This window comes from Suncus etruscus, chromosome 1 (genome assembly GCF_024139225.1).
Source record: "Suncus etruscus isolate mSunEtr1 chromosome 1, mSunEtr1.pri.cur, whole genome shotgun sequence".
Classification (NCBI taxonomy): domain Eukaryota; kingdom Metazoa; phylum Chordata; class Mammalia; order Eulipotyphla; family Soricidae; genus Suncus; species Suncus etruscus.
Genome location: NC_064848.1, coordinates 23,030,827 through 23,054,212, shown reverse-complemented (window position 1 = coordinate 23,054,212; position 23,386 = coordinate 23,030,827). Strand labels below are relative to the sequence as shown.

The 23,386-nt window shown below is 46.5% G+C and overlaps 1 protein-coding gene across 1 annotated transcript in view; it reads right to left on the bottom strand.

The window, feature by feature from the left end:
- Positions 1-23,386, bottom strand: part of GABBR2 (gamma-aminobutyric acid type B receptor subunit 2) — a 371,159-nt gene that overhangs the window by 11,499 nt on the left and 336,274 nt on the right. Inside the window, exons 14-17 of the mRNA XM_049784138.1 lie at positions 12,526-12,636; positions 8,706-8,930; positions 5,828-6,010; positions 2,659-2,788 (exon numbers count right to left, since the gene is read on the bottom strand). Of these exons, the coding sequence (XP_049640095.1) occupies positions 2,659-2,788; positions 5,828-6,010; positions 8,706-8,930; positions 12,526-12,636 (649 nt within the window). The remainder of the gene's footprint in view (positions 1-2,658; positions 2,789-5,827; positions 6,011-8,705; positions 8,931-12,525; positions 12,637-23,386) is intronic.

The following is a 23,386-nucleotide window of genomic DNA, read 5'->3' as shown; positions in this document are numbered from 1 at the left end:
GATTCAGTCCTGCCTGGATGGCTTGGGGGTGGAATCCTATATGGTCTTGGGGACTAAACCTGGGCTGGATATGTGCAAAGCAAGTGTCTTAATTCCCGCACTATATTTCAGGTACCAAGAGCTTGAATAGTTTAACCTTTTATATTCAAGTACCATTTTTCTTTAAAAATATCATTTATTGGGGCTGGAGTAATAGCATAGTAATAATGCATTTGCCTTGCATGTGGCTGACCCACGACAGACCCGGGTTTGATCCCCAGCATCCCCTATGGTCCCCTGAGCCTGCCAGAAGTGATTTCTGAGCGCAGAGCCAGGAGTAACCCCTGACCACCACCAAGTATGGACCAAAAACAAACAAAAAAGTCATCTCTTTTGCCACAACTGGCAATACTCAGGGGTTACTCCATGCTATACACTCAGGAGTTACTCCTGGCGATGTTCAGAGACTATATGGGATGCTGAGGATTTCTGGGTCTGCCTCATGCAAGGCAAATGCCCTAATAGCTGTACTATCCCTCTGGTCCTTCAAGTATTTTCTTTTTGAATATAATGCCAAGGTCCAGCAATGGGAAGTGCTTGGATTATCCCCAAGAACCCCTCACTCAGGGATCATACCTTGCAGTGTTGGTGTTGCCTCAGATCAAATCTATACCTAAGTCCAGCCACATTTCTGCTCCCATATTCTAATCTTCATCTACCTGAAATCAGCTCTTGTGAAAGGTATGAAGAGTTCAAAAATCCACTTCTTTTTCCAGACTGATACCCATTTATTCCAAAGAAAATTATTGAATAATTCTTATTCCCCCCACTAAATAAAATGCCCACTAGATACTAAAATTACTAGAAATACTTTTTATTCCTCTGATGTCCTTGTTACTTAACTCAATCTAAAGATTTTCTATGCATACAAGAGTTTCACACTATTGATTTTATGGTAAAATTATATGATATAAATTTTTTTGTTTTGTTTTTGGATCACACTCGGCAGCACTCAGGGGTTACTCCCAGCTCTATGCTCAGAAATTGCTCCTGGGAGGCTCGGGGGACCATATGGGATGCCGGGATTCGACCACTGTCCTTCTGCATGTGAGGCAAATGCCTTACTTCCATGCTATCTCTCCGGCCCCTATGATATGAATTATTATATGATACAAATAAATGAACAAGATTTTTCTATTGACTTGATTTCACAGGGTCAGAGAGATAGCTCAATGGGTAGCATGCATGCTATACATGTAGAGGGCCCAAGTTTGATCATTGGCAAGACACGGTTTCCTGAACATGCCCGAGAATGACCCTGGGCTCTCATCTTGAAGTAAACCTTTGAACATCCCCCTCAAAATCACAAAAGTTCATTAATAAATAGCTGCTAATGAGGAAGATTAACATAGGAAATCTTTAAAATGCAACATGAGGAACCAGAGTGACAATATAGTGGTAGGGCATTTCCTTACCCTGGACAGTGGTTTGATCCCAGGAGTTCTATATGGTCCTCCTGAGCACAGAGCCAGGAGTAAGTTCTGAGCACTGCTGGGTGTGCTCCTCTCCAAATGGGATCTAAATACCATCTTCTTCTCCTGTCCTCTATACACCTGACTATCTCTCACATAGGTGAATAATAAGCATAAGATAATATTTATTTTTCCAAATATTAAACAAATGCACATGAGCATATATATGTGTGTAATAATTCTGGCCTTTCTCTTGTCTTTTTTAATGTGGAATTTCTTATGTATTTGTACAGATAGACTTTTCTCACTTTTAGGAACCTGTAGAATGTGCTAGTATGGTCAAATTGGATGAATAAAACCACCCAAAATAATAAACATGGAAAGTAGCCCCAGCCTTTCCTTTCCTGCCTGTAAATACTGTGATGAGTATCTGGGTATCTCTGATTTTGCCCACTAGGGAGCCTTTCCAGGGAGCAGGCAGGTGCAGGATAACAAGGTCAGGGGATTAACACTGGGCTCTGGATTTCTGTCTAAAATATCATAGGCATGAGTCCACTCCTACCTGCTCGTAGCAACCCTGGTGATCTGCAATTTTGTCATAACATTGGCAAAATATATGGCTTGAGTCACTTCCCAGAAATGCTGGCATTTCTCAAGTGGTTGATGAGATGGGTGTCAGGCTGTAACTTGAGGACAACTCCTTGGCTGTCTATTGCTGGGGCGCATTGGAAATTATGAGGTACTGTTGAGAGGGGTGCAGGCCACCTACTTGCTAAGGACCACAGCTCCCTGGGAATTGGCCATGCCCTGCACTTGTGCCATGGGAACTACCATATCAGGTGAAGTAGAAGCGCCAGGTTGGCTTCTATGGTTGAGCGGTGCTCAGGGGTTACTCCTGGCTGTCTGCTCAGAAATAGCTCCTGGCAGGCACGGGGGACCATATGGGACACCGGGATTTGAACCAACCACCTTAGGTCCTGGATCGGCTGCTTGCAAGGCAAACACCGCTGTGCTATCTCTCTGGGCCCTCTATGGTTGTTCTTAAGGTGAGTTACAGAAGCCCCTGCCATCCCTGCTTGCCCTCAGACCAGGCCTGCTTCCTTACTCCCTGCTTCTCTTCCTGGAAGACGGTAGATTTGCTAAGTGGTCTGTGAGGGGAGCCGGCAGATGAGACAGGGTTCTCACACTCCGGGTCCCTGCCTCTTACCTGTGCCCTCAGTGAAGTTGCCCAAGCTGAGGATGTCGTTGAGCTCTTGGTAGTGGTTCTGTTTGATGTAGGTGGTCTTCTCTGGCGTGTCCTGCAGCTGCATAGTGACCTCTTCTAAGTCTTTGTCCAGCTGGAAGACAAAGGTTCCTGCCAAGTCAGAACCTGAGCCCCAGCCCAGCCCCCTTCCATAGCCCTGGGGATGCCAGGAGTAGTACACCAGGACTCAACCACTTAAGCCCAACCTTGGCACTTAGAATCAAGAGGAAGGAAGATAGAAGCTCTGTCAGTTCTTATCCCAGGACCAGCTATGATGAGAGGGGTTAGGGATTGAATCAAAAAGAAAACCACAGCAGGCCACATTGACACCTGCTCCCAGGAAAAGCAACACATTTCAGAAATTTTGGTTGGTGATTTGTGTCAAGAGTTCTAGACCATGGCTGGTAGAATAATTTACCAGAGGGCTGAGAGTCAAATGAGATTTGCAAAAGGCTTAGACAGACAGAAAATTTCCTCGATTGTTCCTGTGAGAAATTAGGGTGGCTGTACCCCAAAGTCATCAGTTTTCACTGTACACATGCCATCTAATGGATCTGGGTGACTGTCTAACAAGAGTCCCCAAAGATGGCTAAATCTGGCAAGTCAGCAGAGCATCCAATCATGGTGAGCTTTAAGATATCAAGAAGTCATTTTTCTTGGGCTGGAGAGCATGGAGGTAAACCATTTGCCTTTCATTTTGAAGGACGGTGGTTCAAATCCCGGCATCCCATATGGTCCCCCGTGCCTGCCAGGGGCGATTTCTGAGCATAGAGTCAGAAGTAACCCCTGAGCGCTGCCGGGTGTGACCCCCCCCCCAAAAAAAAAAAGAAATCATTTTTCAGGTTAAGAATATTCGTAAGTTGGGCTGCAATATATAGCAGAGTGGATAAAGCACTTGCCTTTCACATGGCCAACCTGGGTTTGATACCTGGCATCCCATATGGTCCCCTGAACACTGCCAGGAGTGATCTCTAAGTGGCAGGGTTAGGAGTAACTCCCTGAGCATTGCTGGGTGTGGCCCAAAAACAACAAGAAAAATAAAAGAGTATATAAAATATTGGGGGGCCCGGAGAGATAGCACACCAGCATTTGCCTTGCAAGCAGCCAATCCAGGACCAAAGGTGGCTGGTTCGAATCCCGGTGTCCCATACGGTCCTCCGTGCCTGCTAGGAGCTATTTCTGAGCAGACAGCCAGGAGTAACCCCTGAGCACTGCCGGTGTGGCCCAAAAACCAAAAAAAAAAAAAAAAAAAAAAATTGGGGCTGCAGTGGTATTATAGGAAATCTGATAGGAAAGTGATATAGAAATCTACCAAGCTCAGTGAGCCTACACAGTAACACAAAAGGTTCAACAAGCCAAACCACACTCAGTAAATCCTTAGATACAGACTTTAGTAACACGATCGAGAAATATAACTATTATTTCAAGTTGACTTGTGTTGATCTAAGTTTTGATAATTCCATTTACCTTTGTGTTGAAAATAACAATATGAAGTAAATTTATTCCCACAAGGGGGCAGGCTTGGGTGGAGGGTGGGGAATTATGGATATTAGTGAAGGGAAGGTTCCACTGGTAGTGGAACTGGTGTTTGACAATTTAATGCCTGAAACAAGTGTATTATAAATAACTTGTTATCATAAACAACTTGTTAAATCATGGTGTTATAGTAAAATATAAAAATCAACACCCCAAATACTGGGGTGGGGGGAATCAGGACACTTGCTTTACACTGTGGGACAGTGGTTTGATCCCCAGAACTGCATGTCTTTCCATCCACTGGGTGTAGCCCTGGTGGCCTCTGGCATGGAACTTCGGAGCACCATGTGGTTGAGCTAAATACTGAGCAGAGCAGTTGGGCCTGGTTGGAGGAAATCCTGTTGCTTGGGAGCTGTCCCCAGCTCTATACTGTATGGGACTTCCATAGACTAAACATGCTGGAGTACTTATCTGAAGTTCAAATTAAACTGGAAGTTCTGCTTCTTTTATTTATTTATTTTTTTTGGTCACACCTGGCAGTGCTTAAAGGTTACTCCTGGCTCCACACTCAGAAATTGCCCCTGGCAGGCTCAGGGAACCATATGGGATGCCAGGATTCAAACTACCGTCCTTCTGCATGCAAGGCAAACACCTGGCCTCCATGCTATCAATCCAGCTCTGAAAGTTCTGCTTTTAACCAGGCACTTCTGTCTCACAGTTTGCCTGCTACTGTTGGGCACAGACCATATTTCCTGGCTACCCCAAGGCCCCAGACAGATATGAGTGTGTGCCCACTGGGCTGTGTTAGATGAGTAAAAAAAGGTGGAACACACACTTGCGGTGTGTTCCTGCCAATTGTCATGCCCTGTGTCTAAGCAATGCCAGCTGTTTTAGGAAGTTTTATAATGGTTGCACTTCACTTTTTTTTTGGGGGGGGGAGTACTTGGCATCAACTCTGTAATAATTCTGTAATGAAATATGGTCATAAGTGTCTGCAGTCCTGGACTGCCTTCAGGACTTTGGTTTCTTTTCCTTCCTTCCTTCCTTCCTTCCTTCCTTCCTTCCTTCCTTCCTTCCTTCCTTCCTTCCTTCCTTCCTTCCTTCCTTCCTCCCTCCCTCCCTCCCTCCCTCCCTCCCTCCCTCCCTCCCTCCCTCCCTCCCTCCCTCTCTCTCTCTCTCTCTCTCTCTCTCTCTCTCTTTCTTTCTTTCTTTCTTTCTTTCTTTCTTTCTTTCTTTCTTTCTTTCTTTCTTTCTTTCTTTCTTTCTTTCTTCTTACTTTTGGTTTTTTGGGCCATACCCAGTGACACTCAGGGGTTACTCCTGGCTATGCACTCAGAAATCACTTCTGGCTTGGGGGACCTTATGGTGGGATGTTGGGGCATCAAACCAAGGTCCATCCTAGGTTAGCATGTACAAGGCAAATACCCTATCGCTTGCACCACTGCTCCGCCCCCATGACTTTGGTTTCTGAAGATGTTTTATATCAGGGTACATTGGACCTGTCAGAGCTAGGAAGAAACTGGGTGCAGGGTGATAACTTGGAGTCTCACTGCTCTGAGGGGCTACTCTTTCAGGAATACGTTTACCCTTACTCCTGGCAGTTGTTAAGTGAGGCTGAGCCAGATCTATTCTGGGAGTTTCCTTTGGGGTGCCCTACCTCAGTGATCTTCATCCTCAGGCGGTGGTTCTCTGTTTGCAGGCCCTCTAGACGCGATGTGCTTGCCTGGTTCACGCTGGTGACTGAGGTGGACGTTTTGGAATCTTCCTTCTTCTGATTCTGTGTGAACTGGAACCGTCTGTTCTGAGTGGCGGCATCAGGGTTTGTTCTGAGCGTGATGAGCTGGAGGGACACAGGGGCAGGTGGGAAGCTGGAGATGATCCCTCCCTGCCCTCCACTCAGCTGCACCCCACTGGTGTCACCTGTCATGGGAGACTCAGCTCAGAGGGGGCATCCTGGAGTTAGGACTGTCTCTGCCACTTACTCAGCTGGGATTTGGGGACACTCCCCATTTCCTTCCTTCTCAGCCATCCAGGGATCTCCTCACCAGCGTCCAGACGCCCCAGCTATGCCTTCCTCACTCTGAGATCTTCCCCATACTACTTGTGTCACCATGACCCCCACTGGCCCCCTCTGTGGAAAAGAAATTTCTAGGGGACCATTGGGAAGAACAGTTTTGAAGGCCTTGCTGTTGCTAGAATCACAAAGAACCTAGGGTCACTTGACCCTCACTAATGAGGGGATTTTGTGTAAGTAACAACACAGTTTCCACTCCATACCTCACTCTTATTCAAGCAAGTTTTTCTGAGGCTGTGTGGTGGGTCTGTAGGCTACCCACCTTGTTGGGGTGAACTCAGGTGGGGTCTTTCCGGGGAGGCCAGGGGTTCAGGGAAGAGAAAGGCACAGATTGGCCTGGGGCTGGGGTACTTCTGGAGATAGCTTGAAAGTGCACTGGATTTCTCTGGGGATCACCGAGACCAGCCAAGGGCTCCAAGAGCCTGTCCAGTGCCAGGGACTGCATCCTTGAGTGAGGAGGGCCCTGAACAGTCATGGTGAGAGACAGAGCAAAGATGTGAGGCCTGGAAGAGAGTTGGGCATTTAGCCTGGGGTTGAGGCAAACAGGTTGGACTCAGCATGGTGCTGGGCAGGTGTCAGAAGTAGAAGACAAGGAGGATATGTGGGCCAGGGCTATTCCTGATGGCATTTCTCAGGGGCAGCCTGGGTGGGAGATGGCAGCCCCCCAGGTATTCTCCTCTCCCTCCTGCTTGGGCCACAGCTCATGTGCACTCTGTTCCCAGCCTCTTCTTTCCCTCTCTTGAACCCTAGGATTGGCCTGCTGTTGGGTACCAGGAGGTCAGGTCACTGCCTCACCAACCCACTGATGGCAAAACAGATCTTCAGGTGTACCTGAATGGGAGATGTTGGTGGATGCCCCCAAAACTTATTCCTTTGACCCACTAATGCTACTTCCACAGCTGTCTTTTTTTGGTTTGGGGTTATATCTGGTAGTACTCAGGGCTTACTCCCCTGGCCCTCCACTCAGGGATCACTCCTAGAGGTGCTCAGTGGACCATTTGAGGTACCAGAGATTGAACTTGGTTTTGTTACATGCAAGGTGATAAATTAATCCTCAAGCTCCCAAACCTGGAGAGACACAGGTCTGGAAGCAAACACTGATGTAGGAAATAATCAACACACACTGAAGGGGTGAAACAGGTTCAGGAATTCCAACATGCAAGCCTTCCACTCTTAAGAAGCAGGTAGCTCATCAGAGAAAGATGGAAATGCAAGAAAGCCTTTTTTTGAGACCTGGGATATCTATTAGGAAGAATCAGACTACACCCTGGGGTGGAGAACAAGTGGTCTAAAGGCCAATCCAAGACGCTACATTCAAAGATGTTTCCAACCAATGAGTAACAAGGAGTATACTGAGTGGGATGGCATCTGGTTAATCCAATACAAGGCAAGCACCACAATCCCTGTGTTATCTCTCCAGCATAGTAACTCTATCTTAAGGGAATGAATAGAAACAGGTAAAATGAGTCACGAAGAAAAAAAAGGTTCAAAAAAAAAAAAAAAGAAAAGAAAAAAAAGGTTCATTTGGAACATAAGCAAATCTGGAAAGGACTGTGGTACTTATCAGTGAGGAGAAAGGTGAAGGATAGAACAGGCCAGAGTGCTGTGGGTGCTGGAATACCAGCTCAGTCTGTATGAGTCTGCAGCCTCAGTTAGACAAAGATATGGAGAGACAATGCCAATGGAAAAGAGCTGTCAGGGGCCTGGGGATGACTCCTGGGCACATGGCCTGCCTGTTGGGCCTGAGGCCTAGAATTTGAACCCAGGCACTGTCCGCATAGTCAAGGAGAAACTGACACCATTGAATGTGAGACTACTAGTGACCACTGCCACCAAATGTGCCTTGTCAATAACCTTGACGAAAACAAAAAAAAGGGAATTGAGTGAGGAACATTCAAATTTTAGTAAAAATTCTAACATTCTTGGTCATTACCTTTGTTTGGGTGGCGGGATCACCTGCTACTGAGGGTAGTGCACTTTCTTACTGTTCTGTGAATCAATTTTACCATGGACAACTTTGAAAACTGCAGAAAGAGAGCTGTAGTGATAGTATAGTGGACAGGGCATTTGACTAGTTCACGGTTAACCCGGGCTGGCTGGGTGTGGCCCAAAAAGAGAGAGGGGGGAGAGAAGGGGAAGAGAGGGAGAGAGAAAGAGCGAGAGCGAGAGAGAAGAGCTCAATGGATTGAGTGAGCGAGAGAGAGCGAGAGAGAGAGAGAGAGAAAGAGAGAGAGAGAGAGAAGAGCTCAATGGGCTGAGTAACCTGTATGTAGGATTCCTAAATTTGATATCTGGCATCTGATGGTCCCCTAAACACATCCAGAAGTGACAACCCTTTCTTACCAAGCACCACTGGGTGTGGCCCAGAAACCCAACCCAAAAGAAAGTGGAGGAAAGAAGCAGGGTCCTGTGGCTGAGTGGGAGGCTGGAGCTGGGTGGGGATGGAGAGGGGATGGGGTACCTTGGGCACAAACACCAGGCAGAGGGTGATGGTGCTGCAGAAGATGATAACCAGGGCCACAATACAGAACTGCACGTTAGGCTGGTCCCGGGTGAGGAAGGAGACAGCGGCACCGATAATGCACATGATGCCCACGTTGTAGACGCTCATCCCGATGTACTTGCTGTCGTTGAGTGCCGGGATGCTGACGTTGCGGGTCTCCCAAGCTAAGAAGCAACCAAACAGCTGCAAAGGCCAACACAAGAGAGGAATGGTCAGGAGTGGGTGGTGCTTGGAGGAGCTATAGAACCAAGGGTTACTGGGGGGTGGAGGACTGTCTCTGCAGGGGACATGGACTGGGGGTATTTCATCTGTCTGGTTCTCCTCCTGCTCTCAAAAATGGTTCACACCAAAGGAATTCATGGGTCTGCAGACCACACAGTACCTGGATCTCTTCTTGGCTAGGGAAACCTGAGGCCCAGAGAGGGTGGCGGGTCTTGCCCAAGGCCATACAGCAACATGGTAACACAACTGGGGATTCCACGTCAGACTGTTTGCCATGAAGTTCGACAGCCTCTGTGTCTGGATGTCTTCTCTCACCAAGCACAGGGCTGCTCAGGACAGAGTTGACACTGCTCATACAGCCTAGTCTGAGACCTGGTTCACACATCTTTGAAAATGCAGCAAGAAACAAAGACTAATTTGTTCCTTGGTATTCCAGGAATGAAATGAATGTTCATGAGCCATGGCTGAGACAGATGTTCGCTAAGGATAAAGAACCTTCTAGAAACTTTCCTGAAAGCAACTCATCCTTAAATGTTTCCCTTCAAAATACTAATATTTGACTCCTTGGAAACTGTGAACATGCCTTTTTTGGGAAAAAGGATCTCTGCAGGTGTGACTAAGGTTCTTGAGATGAGATCATGCTAGAAGGTCCAGATGTGCCCTAAATTCCCTGATGATTGAATTTGACTGATAAATTCACTGACAAGAATTTAGGAGAGACACTCAGAGCAGAGACTTGGAAAGAAGAGATGGCCATGGGAAGAGGGTGATGATGACTAGGGTGATACAGCCATTAGTCAAGCATGCTTGGAGCTATCTAGTGCTGGGAGAGGTTGAGAGGCTTTGCCGAGAGCCTCTCTGCAGGAGTACAACCAGGACTTAATTGTAGATGTTTGCCTCCAGGGAACATAATTCTGTTTTCTTTTCTTTCCCATTTTTTGGGCCACACCTGGTTAGAGGTTACTCCTGGCTCTTCACTCAGAATTACTCTGGCAGTCTTAGGGATTGAACTTGGGTTGACTCTGTGCAAGGCAAGCACCCTACCCACAGTATTATTGCTCCAGCCCTGAGGTTTCTTTTTTTTTTTTTTTTTTTTTTTTTTTTTTTTTGGTTTTTGGGCCACACCCTGTGACGCTCAGGGGTTACTCCTGGCTATGCGCTCAGAAGTTGCTCCTGGCTTCTTGGGGGACCATATGGGACGCCGGGGGATCGAACCGCGGTCCGTCCTAGGCTAGCGCAGGCAAGGCAGGCACCTTACCTCCAGCGCCACCGCCCGGCCCCACCCTGAGGTTTCTTAAGCCACAAAAGTGTGGGAAGGTTCAGCATTAGGAAATAAACATGCCACCATGGGAAGGTCCAAACTCCTTTTTAGGGCTGAGCTTCTCATTCCTGGATGGGTGGAGTGGATGAAATGAGTAAATGAAAATTTTTTGGGAAGGCACAGGATGAGCCATGAGTGCTCCCAAGGGCCAAGAATCTGGTTTTGAGTGAGAGGGCGTTGGGCTCTTTCACTATGAATGTTGTGGGTTGGGAGGGTGGCAGATATGTCCTTGACCACACAGGAAACTAGAAAAATAATTGTGTCACCATACAATTTTTTTTTTTTTTTTGGCTCTGGAGGGAGGTTTTTGTTTGTGGAAAGAAATAGTCCTCTTGACTTCCATAAGGGAGGCAGGACCATAGATCCAAACATTGTAGACATATATAGTAGCAAGTGGTGAGGAATCACCCTACTCTGACCCTGCTTCCTCCATTTCAGGAGAAAGAGCTGGAGCTGCAGGGATTGGGGGGGACCGCCTATAAGATGGGGATGCGCCCATTTACCCTCCACACCCCAGATTTAGAGAAGAGTCCCTGAGAGGCAGGGATAGGTACTGGGGTGGTGGAGAGTAAGACACACACACACACACACACACACACACACACACACACACACAGAAAGACAGAAGATGCTGTGGTAGGAGTACTCTTGGATGAAGACTCCAGAGGAAGACATTCTCGCTTCCATTCATTTCTTCATTCCAATTTTTTTTTGGGTCACACTCGGCAGTGTTCAGGGGTTACTTCTGGCTCTATGCTCAGAAATTGCCCCGGCATGTACAGGGGACCATATGGGATGCCAGGATTCGAACCATCGTCCTTCTGCATGGAAGGCAAATGCCTTATCTCCATGATCTCTCACCGGCTCCCTCATTTCAATTTTTGATGGGGTTCTTGGTATTTTCTGATTTGTGGTTTTTTGTTTTGTTTTGTTTTTGGGCCACACCCTGGCTATGCACTCAGAAATCGCTCTTGGCTTAGGGGACCATATGGATTGCAGGGGATCTTAGTCCTTTCTTTGAGATATTAAGTGCAAATCTCTTATTAAATTGGGTCCTTTAATTTTAGCCAGTTTCTTTTGCATGTAGAAAAATTTCAGCTGCTTATAGTCTATGTACTTATTGTTTGTTTGTTTGTTTCCTTGGTCAGTGGAATTACGTGACTGGAAACCCCTTTGATACCCAGATTCTGGTGAGTTCTGCCTCTGTTTCCTCAGTGCAGTTTCTGGTTTCATCTCTGGGTCTTTGAGCCATTTTGGCTTGATTTTTGTGTATGCTATAAGATTGTAGATTCAGATGTAGGACCAGAGGTGACATGGAGATGAGAGATGGTGATGGGCACTGAGATGGCAGGATGTGCAGTGACTTTAGACATCAATACCATAAGCTTGAATATTATTGTAACCTTATAACTCATTTACAGTTAAATAAATAACTAAAAGGGCCGGGAGGTAGCATAGAGGTAGGGTGTTTGCCTTGGATGCAGAAGGATGGTGGTTCAAATCCCGCATCCCATATGGTCCCCTGAGCCTGCCAGGAGCGATTTCTAAGCATAGAGCCAGGAGCAACACCTGAGCGCTGCTGGGTGTGACCCAAAAACCAAAATAAATAAATAAATAAATAAATAAATAAATAAATAAATAAATAAAAAGATAAAAAGAACTTTGTCACTAGCTTATAACTGAGGACTTTGGGCAATGGGGTCTCAGTGTCCTCATAAATAAAAAAACATTATAGTTCTTTACCTGGATTTAGCCTGGGATTTAAAGACAGGAAGTGACATCAGACATAGGATAAAATAATTAGTGCATACATGTGCCTAAATTTGTGCTGAGTGTGTGAGATATAGGTATATATGCATGTTTATGTACACACAAACACATGAGCATGTATGAGTACATATATGTGAGAGGGTATGCATATGTGCGTAAATGTATATGGTGCATGTACATGTGTGTGAGTTTACCTGTGAGAGTATGCATATGTGTGAGTGGATACTCGTGTATGTATGCCAGCGTCTTCATGTGAGTTCATCTACATGTGTGTATCTGTGAGCAGGTGTGAATGTGTATACAGATGTGTGCATGTTCAAGCTTGCATGTTTTTGTGTGTGCATATGAGTATATGCATGCCTATGTACTCAGGATAGCTGTATGCTTTTATGTCGATGGTAGTCCCTGGAAAGAGAGCTCTGACAGAGACAAGCCTCCCCCTCCCAGCCTCTGTTCCACACCTACCATTAGAAGACCTTTGTAGGCATAGACTATGCCAAGCCAGATGGTCATGTGGGTGTTTTCACAGTGCTCCAGGAGGGGGCGGATGGAGATGTCCCGTCCTGCTGGGTCCGGCTGTGCAAAGAGAAAACAGAAACCCGGGAAAGACATTAAGTGACCATTTCAGCATTGGGGGCCTCCTCAGAGGGCTCTCAGTCCTATGCACAAGCTCCTTTCAGTGCCAGCAGACCAGCTCTCTCTGGGGACAAACTGCAGCTAGAATTGGCAGTCTTCTGTTTGTGGGTTGGGGTTCAGCCCCACACTACAGCTATCTGTTTTTTTCACACATTTCTTTCTTTTTTTCTCTTTTTTTTTTTTTTTTTGGTTTTTGGGCCACACCCGGCAGTGCTCAGGGGTTACTCCTGGTTATCTGCTCAGAAATAGCTCCTGGCAGGCACGGGGGACCATATGGGACACCGGGATTCGAACCAACCACCTTTGGTCCTGGATCTGCTGCTTGCAAGGCAAATGCCGCTGTGCTATCTCTTTGGGCCCTTCTTCACACATTTCTAATTGGAGTCAGAGCACCAGAGAGTAAAGACCAGCTCACTTCTGTATCCCAAGTATTTGACTTGAATTGGATCAGGCATTGTCATGTTTGTTAGAACAGTAAGATTTCTGGGAGGTCTTCAAGATATATTGTGTACACTGCTGTGCCAACCATGAGGCCAACTATGCCCTCCTAAGGAGACCTCACATCTTCATTGAGAGAGCATTGGTTTTAGTTAGGTTTCAGGAGAGAGAGAGAGAGAAAGAGAGGGAGAGAGAGAAAGAGAGAGAGAGAGAGAGAGAGAGAGAGAGAGAGAGAGAGAGAGAGAGAGAGAGAGAGAGAGAGAATATATAGTGGTGGCAGCCATGTTGCAGATCACATGATCCATCATCCTGGACTCAAGATGGTTGAACAAGGATGGACACCTTTCCCATGGTGGCCAATCCAAAGGCTAATCAAGAGATCTGGGTGGTTTTGAAGTGCAAGGTGCCTTTCCCAAAGAGGGGTGGTGGAGAGGCTTTGAATTCTATACGTTTCCTCTCAAGAATTTGAATAGGAAAACTCAGACAAAATCAGCCAAATAGTGGCAAGAGGAGAAAAAAAATCACCGAGAGAGGAAAATATACTATACTTATAAATATATGTTTATGTATGCATGTACATATATTGAACACAAAAATAAGTGGTCAGTATTTTGATTATTTATCCCTAGTTATATCTATTGTATATGTTTCCTAAGTACAAGGAGACTCTTTTATAACCTCATTTATTCACCAGACTCAGGAAATGTAACATGGATACAGCAAATCTAACAAATGGTCCATGTCCAAATTTTGCCCATGAGCCCAGGCAATTGTGATTGTTCCAGGCAGGATCCAAGTCAGGGCCATATACTGTCTTTTCCTGTCTCCAATCTCTAATCTCAAATAAGACCTCAGCCTACTCTGGCCTTTTGCTTCATTGTGATTGCTAAGAAAGTCAGTTATTCTTTAGAATCTGTCTTCATTTGGTTTTATCTAAAAGTTTTCAACAGGTGCAGGTAAGAATCTTTCTCGGTGATGTTCAGCTTCCCCAGGGCTTCACACTGGGGCACCTGCTGATCCTTTTTCCCATTTTTGGGAATGCTGACTAATCATTTGAGGTGAGTTTGCCAGAGATGTTCACTTCACAGGGACCCTGCAATGAGTAAGGCCTCTGTGGGAGACACTTTAGGGCTTTGTGAGTAAGCTGTCCCCTGCAAATATGAACACAGTGATTGAGGCTTTCATGTTCTACCTGAGACTCATTACTTTGGTGACTGGTGAATGCCAAACTGTTTAAATACTCTGCATTCTAAAATAAACAAGATAGTTTTTCCCCCTTATTTTGTCTATCAGTATGAACTCATGGATGCTTTTCTAACTTGGTGTTTTATAATCTATCACTACCACTGTTCATTATTGGCATTTAGTTTTTTTGTTTTTGTTTTTGTTTTTTTAAGATGGCCAATGGGAAGCTCCTTTACGCTGTGTTGTTGTCATTTCTGGAAACCACTTTTTAAATATTTCTTGGCACAAGATGTTCCAGGCTCTTCCTACTTTCATACAACCTTGGTATCCGCCATTTCTCTTAGAGGTCAAAAGAACCAAGTATATTCTCTTAGTTTAGAAATCAGAGTCTGGGTGCTAGATATGCTAACTGTTCTAGGATTTCATTACTTATTAATTCAATTTACCAATCTATTATCCATTGTACTTATCTATCATCCATCATTCCATCCATATATCTATTGATCTATTGACAATTGACCCATCCATATATCTATCCCTCCATCCATTTTTAATATATACCCACTATTTTACCTATCATTTGTCAATAGATAAAAACTCTGATACCAGAGGGTTCTTACTTCCACTATTCATATTAAAAATTTCCCCCCATTAATCTCAGCATTAGAACACACATTTATTTTCCCAGTGCTATAAATCGACACACCCAGAGATTCCTTTACTGACAGTTGCTAAGTAAGTTGAAGATTCTTTTGTGAATCTGTTTTTGCCTTAGCACAGATTCTCCAGAGCAGTTCTCTTCGTGGAGCCTGTGTTCTGATGGAGTGATCCTGCCATGCTCAGGGTCAGGACCCCTGCCATAGAGAAAGAGGTGGTACTTCCAGAGCCTTCACAGAGGACTGTTGAGATGTGCATGCAGCTCTAGGCTGGGGCATGGAAACCTTGATTCTTTTGACCCTCTCCAGGTCTCCAGGTAGGTCTCCAGGTCTCTTCATGCTGGGCTCCTGTTGGCTACTAGGTGCTATAGCTCCATCTGGAAATAGGAGAAGCTGGGCACTGTGGGTGGGCCGAGTCTGTCTGATAACCTGAGCATCCAGCTGCAAACCTTCCCAGGTCTGGTGTCCTAAACCTTTGCTTGGTCCTAGCGTTACTGACAGCCATGCAGGCTGGTGTGCTGAGAGGTGAGTGGCAGGTCCTGCATCTCCGTCATGACGGAAATAGGTATGAGTCAAGAGATGTGGAGCTCCAGTAACCTGTGTATGTAGCCAGGATTCAAGCCTTCCTTTTTACTGCTATTTTTTTTTGGCTATACCTGACTGTACTCAAGAGTTAATCTTGAATCTGCTCAAAAAATTCCTCCTGGTGATGCTCAGGGATGGGATGCTGGGTATCAAACCCAGGTAGGTTATATACAAGGGAAACAAGTACTTGCTGTACTATTGCTCCATCCCCTCCACTGTTCTATTAAATGGGAATGGTGCTTTCTTGTGTTCTCTCATTGCTTGATTGGGAAGATGGAGAGAGGACCTAGCCCACCAAGTTAGCAAGGACTCAGAGGCAAAGACTGGGTTATCCAATGTCTGATAAGCAGGTGCACTAAGCCCATTACAAGGCCATGTGGGAACAGCAAACCTCTGCATGGTGTCTGTGCCTAGGGTTCTATTAAGACAGATAATCATGGGGCCGAGTGACAGAACACAGGACACACAGGCAATCTCCAATACTGCATGTGGTACCCCAAAGACCACCAGGAGTAACCCCTGAGCAAGAGACAGGAGTAAGCCTTGAGCACTGATGGCTATGCATCCTACACCCCCATGAAAAAGAAATGTAAAGTTCTCTACTGACGATTTCAGATTTCATTATACCCTCCATAAGGGTCATGAAGCTAGGATGTCGGTTCCTGTGCCCTCACCCCTCTGCTCCCCAATCTTGCAGAACTGCTGCACTGACCTTCCATATAAAGCACTTGTTCATCCAGCATCCATGGTAGGGCAGTGCAACCACCTTTGATCTGCAGGCCTGGGATTGTACCTGCAACTACCATCCTCTGCAGGCTAACCTCCTTCTCCTTGTCTCCTCCTGGACACTTTACCACACTCCATTCTTCCAGTGAGTCACTGAGCCACTGTGCCTGGGATAACAGGACCTGTCTGGTAGTTTGTATTGAACACTCTGGAGTGCTCTGCCTTCCCCTTTGTGCCACTGACTCTCCAGTCTGGTTCCTTTATTCCTTGTCAGTACTAGCTAAGCAATTCCCTCACTCCCCCTCACAATCCATGTCTGTCATCCTGGTGTACTCTCACCTCTCTGAACTCTCAAATCCCAATCCTCCCATTTAGGTTTGTGGTTTCCAACTATATGAAGAAATTTCTGCAAACCTTGGCGTTAGAGGCAAAAAGCCAGCAAGGAACTGCAGCTGGGAGAGTGCAGGACATACCTGAGCAGCACACGTCAGTCAACCAGAAACTTGCACCAATGACCCAGCTCACTGACGCTGCTGCACACAGCTCTGAGGGACAGGGTAGGGGGGTGCTTTCAGGGGTGACAGGCTGAGGGAAGGGCAAGAATTCTCCTGCCATCCTGGCCAAACTATTTTATTTTGATGGTTAATTTTTATTTTGGAACCACACCTGCAGGTGCTAGGGGTGGTTTACTCTCAATTCACTGCTCAGGGGACTAGGAGGCGCTGGGATCAAACCTGGGGCTCCAGTCTTTTGAGCTACCTACATCTCTCCATACCCCTGCACTGAATTTTAAAGCTAACTGCATGAACCTGGCTTCTTTTTATCTGATCTCTTCTAAGTATGCTTAGAACAGAGGGTGGTTTGAGTAGTCACATTTGATGGAGACAGTACCCATACTCCCCTAACTCCCCGCTTATTTGGTGTGTACATTTAAAAGCCACTAGAGGGCACCAAAGACCAGCGCAGAGGTCTCTGCCCAAAGGCCTTGGCTCACCCTCTCCCAGGGACAGCCTATGGGGCTCTGTGGGGCGCTGCTTGGTGAAGCCCTTACAGCATCCTATCCTCCTTGGGAAAGCAACCCGAGTTTTAAATATGACTGGATTTCCAGGCACCAGGGACCCCATACACTTTTGGGGTAGTGGGGCTGTTGGAGAAGGGAATGTGGAGGGCTCTGGCTATATTTAGACACTGCCCTCATTCTGCTTCCGAGATGGCCTAACCACATGGTCCAGGACTGGTATCACAGGGCCCTAACCACGGAAGTCCTCTTACTGGGCTCTCATATCGCAACTCAGGCCAACTTCTCTCTCTACTCTTGTGAATTCTAGCATCTCTTCTGAGATCTGTTTTGCTATGGGTGCAGCTGACTAAGCACTTTCATCATGCTCTTTACTTTGCTTACCGGGGCAGTAAGTTAAGCAATTATCTTTCATGCATCCATCCACCCATCTATCCACCCATTTATTTACTTATCCACCAACCAACCCATTCATCCATCCATCCTTCCTTCCATCCATCTATCCATCCATCCTTCCATCCATCCATGCTCATTCACTCAAACTATCTTTCTACCTAATCCTTCCTCTGTCCCCCTCCTTCCACCCATCCATCATTCATCCTCTCCCTTCCTCCCCTCTCGTCTCTCCTCCTTTCTCCCTCCCCTACTCTGTCCCTCCTTCCTTCCTTCCTTCCTTCCTTCCTTCCTTCCTTCCTTCCTTCCTTCCTTCCTTCCTTCCTTCCTTCCTTCCATCACTATTAAACACTATTACCAGTGTTGTTCTGGGAATGGAGGGGAATACAGCAATAAACAGAATGAACCAGAGTCCTTCCTCAGAGGTCTCCATTCTATTTTCCTGAATCTCCCCATTGGTGCCCAGGGACCACAAGGGTAACACCCATTGGTGTTCCAGAACCATATGGTGTCAGCAATCCAATCTCAGGCTCAAGCATGTGAGGCCTGCACCCTAATCCTGCTGCTATTTCCCAGGCCCAGTGAAGCTAATGGGTTCCCTATGGGACAGTGGGTTAGTCTCCCCCTGTCACTGTAGGTTCCAAGGCCCCTTGTGCTGTTCTTTTCTGAGAGACAATCAGGTGGCAGTTGCTAAGTGGACACATTCTCATTGGGGCCTTGGGAGAGTTGAGACAAATATAGCACTCACTTTGCAGATTGGGAAACTGGGGCACAGAGAGGGACAGAGCTTGCCCCATGAGTGCCAGGGTTGACCGGTGGATCTGGAGCCACTATCCCCCTACCTCACAGGTGGACACCTGTGGACACTTGCCTCTGACGGATGAAACAGGAGGCCGCAGAGTAGGGACACACTCCTGAGCAGGGGTAGCAAAAAATCTGGTTGGTCCTTGCATGATATACACCCCCCCTTGATCCATTCCATATGTCCTGAGAGACTCCAAGGGCAAAGATGGTTCTTGAATGGGCCATGATATTGGCCCCTGCATGCATGCAGGAATCCAGATGCAGAGATTGGCCTTTCCCCCCTTACCTGGGCCAGCTCCTGCACAAATTCTTGGGGCCCCCACTGCTGTGGACTGTGGTCTCTGACATCCCACTGTGCTGTCCCTGCCCAGGGCTTACCCCACCTTCTGTACTCATCCTCTCCAGAGGGTACCTAGCCATGTGGGGGTCAGGTTGGGAGAACAACAAGCTGTGTCCTCAAGCTCCCTGGTCCCTGCAGAGAGACCCACCTTACACCAACTTCTGTGACTCTTTGATTTGACTCAGTCTACACAGCCCTTCCTGGAACCAGAGTGCTCTAGTTTCACCTGTCCTGTCCACCGTGGTTGAGGATAGTCTCCCTGAGCTGTGGGGAGGAAGGCTCAGCACCTCTCACCAGATAAGAGCTGCTGGCTACCACACTGTAGGGCTCAGCAGGGTCCACTGTCAGTATCTGTGATCAGGAAATGTGATGCTGGGATACATGTATAGACACACAGACATACAAACACACAAATACATAGATGCATGCACAGACATGCACATCAACAGAGACTCACATACAGATAGACCAATATAGGTACATGTACAGAGATACACACATATAAGCACATATACATGCCACATACATAGAGACATACAAGCATGCACAGACACAAATACACAATGGCACAGACACACAGAGATCCATATAGACATATAGAGACACAGACACACACACAGATGCAGACATACATATAGCACATGAACAGACAAACAGACACAAGCAGTCAAAGACATGTACATGAACAGACTCAGATACATATATGCATAGACACATACAGAGACACATGCACACACACTTCTCCTGGTGGAAACAGACACTATAGTGCAGACCTCACAGCTCTACAGATATCCAGCAGGAATGCATCAGTGGCCAGCGGCCTGTCACTTATTGTGACACTCAGGGTCCCCTTGGCAGGGAACCTGCTGCCTACTGTGTGAGTCTAAAGTGACCCCCAAGGCTACTGGCTTCCATGATGATGAGAATCACAAAGAACTGGAAAATAACAGAAAAGAGATTAGAAAGAGGTTGAGAGAGCCCTGTGGTCAGGGCAAGGCTTCAAAGCCTGCATTAGAGGGGCCTCTGAATTGTTCCTGGTACAGCCCTGGAGACTCCAACCATCACTAAGGTGACCCTGGTAATCCCCGACCTTACAGGAGACCTGAACAGAGCTATCCTCTCACCCTGGGGGCACTGAACCACCTGCTGATTGGTCAAATATCCCCAGAAGTGGGCTCTGGTCCTCAGTCCCCCTAAACACTGTTGGCAGCTCGTCCTAGTGAGGGTTGAAGATGCACTTTTTCCCTGTGATCCAAAGAATGTAATGTAGCTATGGCCCAGATAAAAGCAAAGAATCAGTCTGATCTAGAAAAGCACCCGCTGTCTCCCCCACCAACCCATGACAGGCAAGTCAGGACAGGGACACTAGGGCCCAGGGACAGGTAAGGACACTGAGGCACAGAGAGGAAGTGCTCTGGTTTTCATGAATGAAGGACAAGGAGAACTTAATGCTCCTCAACTCCCGTATTCTCTTATAAAATGTTGATTTTGGGCCACATCTGGAGGTGCTCAGGGATCACTCCTGGTGGGGTCAGGGAACTGGATGTGGTGCCAGGCATCAAACCTGGTGTTGACCACCTGCAAAGCAAGTGTCCTACCTGCTTTACTATCACTCCAGCCCCAACATCCCATCAACTGGCTCACTTCTTAGCCCCTTTATTGAAAGGTGGGCTGGGGTGGGAGAGAGGTCATAGATCTAACTCTGGTTAGCGGGTTGTGAGAGAAAGTGACCTTTGACCTGGTAGACTGAGTGAATTCTGTGAGTTACCTTTTATTGGGACCCTCATAACAATAATGACTCCAGGCAACCACCTGGCTTCACAGGTGGACCCAGTATGAGTGGGAACAGACCTTAGTTGCAGTTCACTGTTGAATTTTGGGGGCTCACTATGCCCATAGTTTGAGGAAGAGAAAAAGGCAACTGCATTTGCCTTCCTGTGCCAGGCACTGGGCTCTGAGGGGTCACACACATTAGGTATCCCAACCTAGTCTTCAGGGTGCAGGAAAACAGCTGCTGGGCTTCACTGTGCCGTGCAGGCCCTGGCCTACTGTTCTGGCCCTGCGGCCTCCACACGTGCTGGCTGTGAGACAGATGGCCATTGTGTCCCAACACCCTGTCAGTCTGAATGTTTCTTTTGAAGATGCAAGATTGCACAGATTGCCTTTCTCATTCAGATTTTATGCCCGAGTAAAGTCCTTGTGCTATGATTTATTACAGCAACAGTGATTTTCCAATTTTAAGACAACAATGCAGCTGGGAATGAAATGGAAAGAAAACATGGAAACATCTGAAACCCTTGCTTGAGATCCTTTCATCGTCCTGCTTGAAAAGTTGAGGCCTCAATTTTCCTTCCTGCCCATCTCCCTGCTTCCTCTCCAACACCAGCGTCTCCCCTCTCTCTAATAGGCTCTGAATAATCTTCCTCCTGCAGAATTTACAGAAGCTCCAGGTACTTCTAGATGTGTTTCTGCCTCAATGTTCTCCTGAAGAATATATAGATACTCTGTTCCATGAGGGGTTTCATGCCGGGGAAGAGGTGGAAATACTGTTGAACATTTATCATTATTAAAAATTAAAATACAGGGCCCGGAGAGATAGCACAGCAGCGTTTGCCTTGCAAGTAGCCGATCCAGGACCAAAGGTGGTTGGTTCGAATCCCTGTGTCCCATGTGGTCCCCTGTGCCTGCCAGGAGCTATTTCTGAGCAGACAGCCAGGAGTAACCCCTGAGCACCTCCGGGTGTGGCCCAAAAACCAAAAAACAAACAAACAAACAAAAATTAAAATACAGGGGTCGAAAAAATAGCATAGTGGCATTTGCCTTGCAAGCAGCCGATCCAGGACCTAAGGTGGTTGGTTCGAATCCCGGCGTCCCATATGGTCCCCCGTGCCTGCCAGGAGCTATTTCTGAGCAGATAGCTAGGAGTAACCCCTGAGCACCGCTGGGTGTGGCCCAAAAACCAAAAATAAATAAATAAAATTAAAATACAAAATTTTAGTCAAGGGGAGCACAAGAAGATGGTTTAAAGGACTGGAGAATAAATCAGTTATAAACCAGGCTCTGGGTTCAAATCCCAGCACCACATGCTCACTAGAACATCCTCACTCATCCTGGACAAGGTCCTGGAGATGATTGGAACTAAGTGGTATTGCAGGCCAGAGGACCCAATAGTCAGGCCTACACTAGGCTGGATATTATAGTCAGTCCCTGGTCCCCCAAGCAATGCTTGAAAGGTTCCCATGAACATTTTTGTTTGTTTGTTTTGGGGCCTAGGAACCCACAGTTTTCAGAGCTTACTCCTGGATCTGCCCTCAGGCCAGTAGTCTGGGACTGTATGTGTGTCGGAGATCAAACCCTACCTGCTGTACTATCTTTCCAGTCCCATCTCCCTAAACATATCCCTGAGTTCGATTCTTGGTACTGCATGGTACTCTGAGTAACACTGGGAGCAACTCCTGAGCACTGTTGGGATGGTTTCCAAACCAAATAACAAATTAAACTGTAGGTCTTTTTAGGGCCACTAGCATGCTGAAGTCCAGTGTATATTTTAAGAGGAAGAAATATGGGGTTTCTAGGATTTCTTGAACTTTTGGACTACACAATTCTGCCCCCTTTTATTTTGAGGCACCCAATGTCGAACCAGCTATACCTAAGCTCTGAGAGGACACTGGCCTTGAGGGTTGAGCCTGAACTTCTCTGCTTAAGATGCAGGATCTCTCTGGGTTCAAGTCCTCTCTCTCTCTTTCCTGTCCATCGGAGGCATCTAGCTTCCTGTATATCTCTCAGTGCTGGGTGGTGAGAGAATATGGATGAGGAACAATGTCACAGACACCATAGCAAGCAGCCATATCCAGAGAAAGCTTTTGACAAGATCCAACATTCGTTCATAATAAAAACCCTAAACAAAATAGGAGAATCAATATTGTTAAAATGACTTTCCTAAGCTATTATGTAGATTTAGTGAAATCCCCATCCAAATTCAGATGATATTCTTCAAGGACCAGAAAGGTCAATAATAAAGTTCTTAGGGAATAAAAAGAGACCATGAATAGTCAAACCATGGTGAAAAATTAAGAAATGTCGAGGTATCGGGGCCGGCGTGGTGGGGCTAGAGGTAAGGTGTGTCTGCCTGCCAGAGCTAGCCTAGGACGGACCAAGGTTCGATCCCCCGGCGTCTCATATGGTCCCCCAAACCAGGAGTACTTCTGAGTGCATAGCCAGGAGTAATCCCTGAGTGTCACCAGGTGTGGCCCAAAAACCATTAAAAAAAAAAAAGAAATGTCGAGGTATCTCACTACCCAACTTGGAATTATATTATAAGGCTATTGTAATCAAAACTGCCTGGTGCTAAAATAAAGGTAGTTTCTCTGTTTATTCTGGCATAGAATACCCAGGGTCAAAAACCTATATATACAAACAATTAATTTTTAATAAAGGAGCTGAGAACATAAAATGGAGTAATTATAGTCTCTTTAACAAATGGCATTGGGAAAACTTTAAGAAGTTAACGCTTGATCCCTATCTCACATCTTACACAAAAATCAA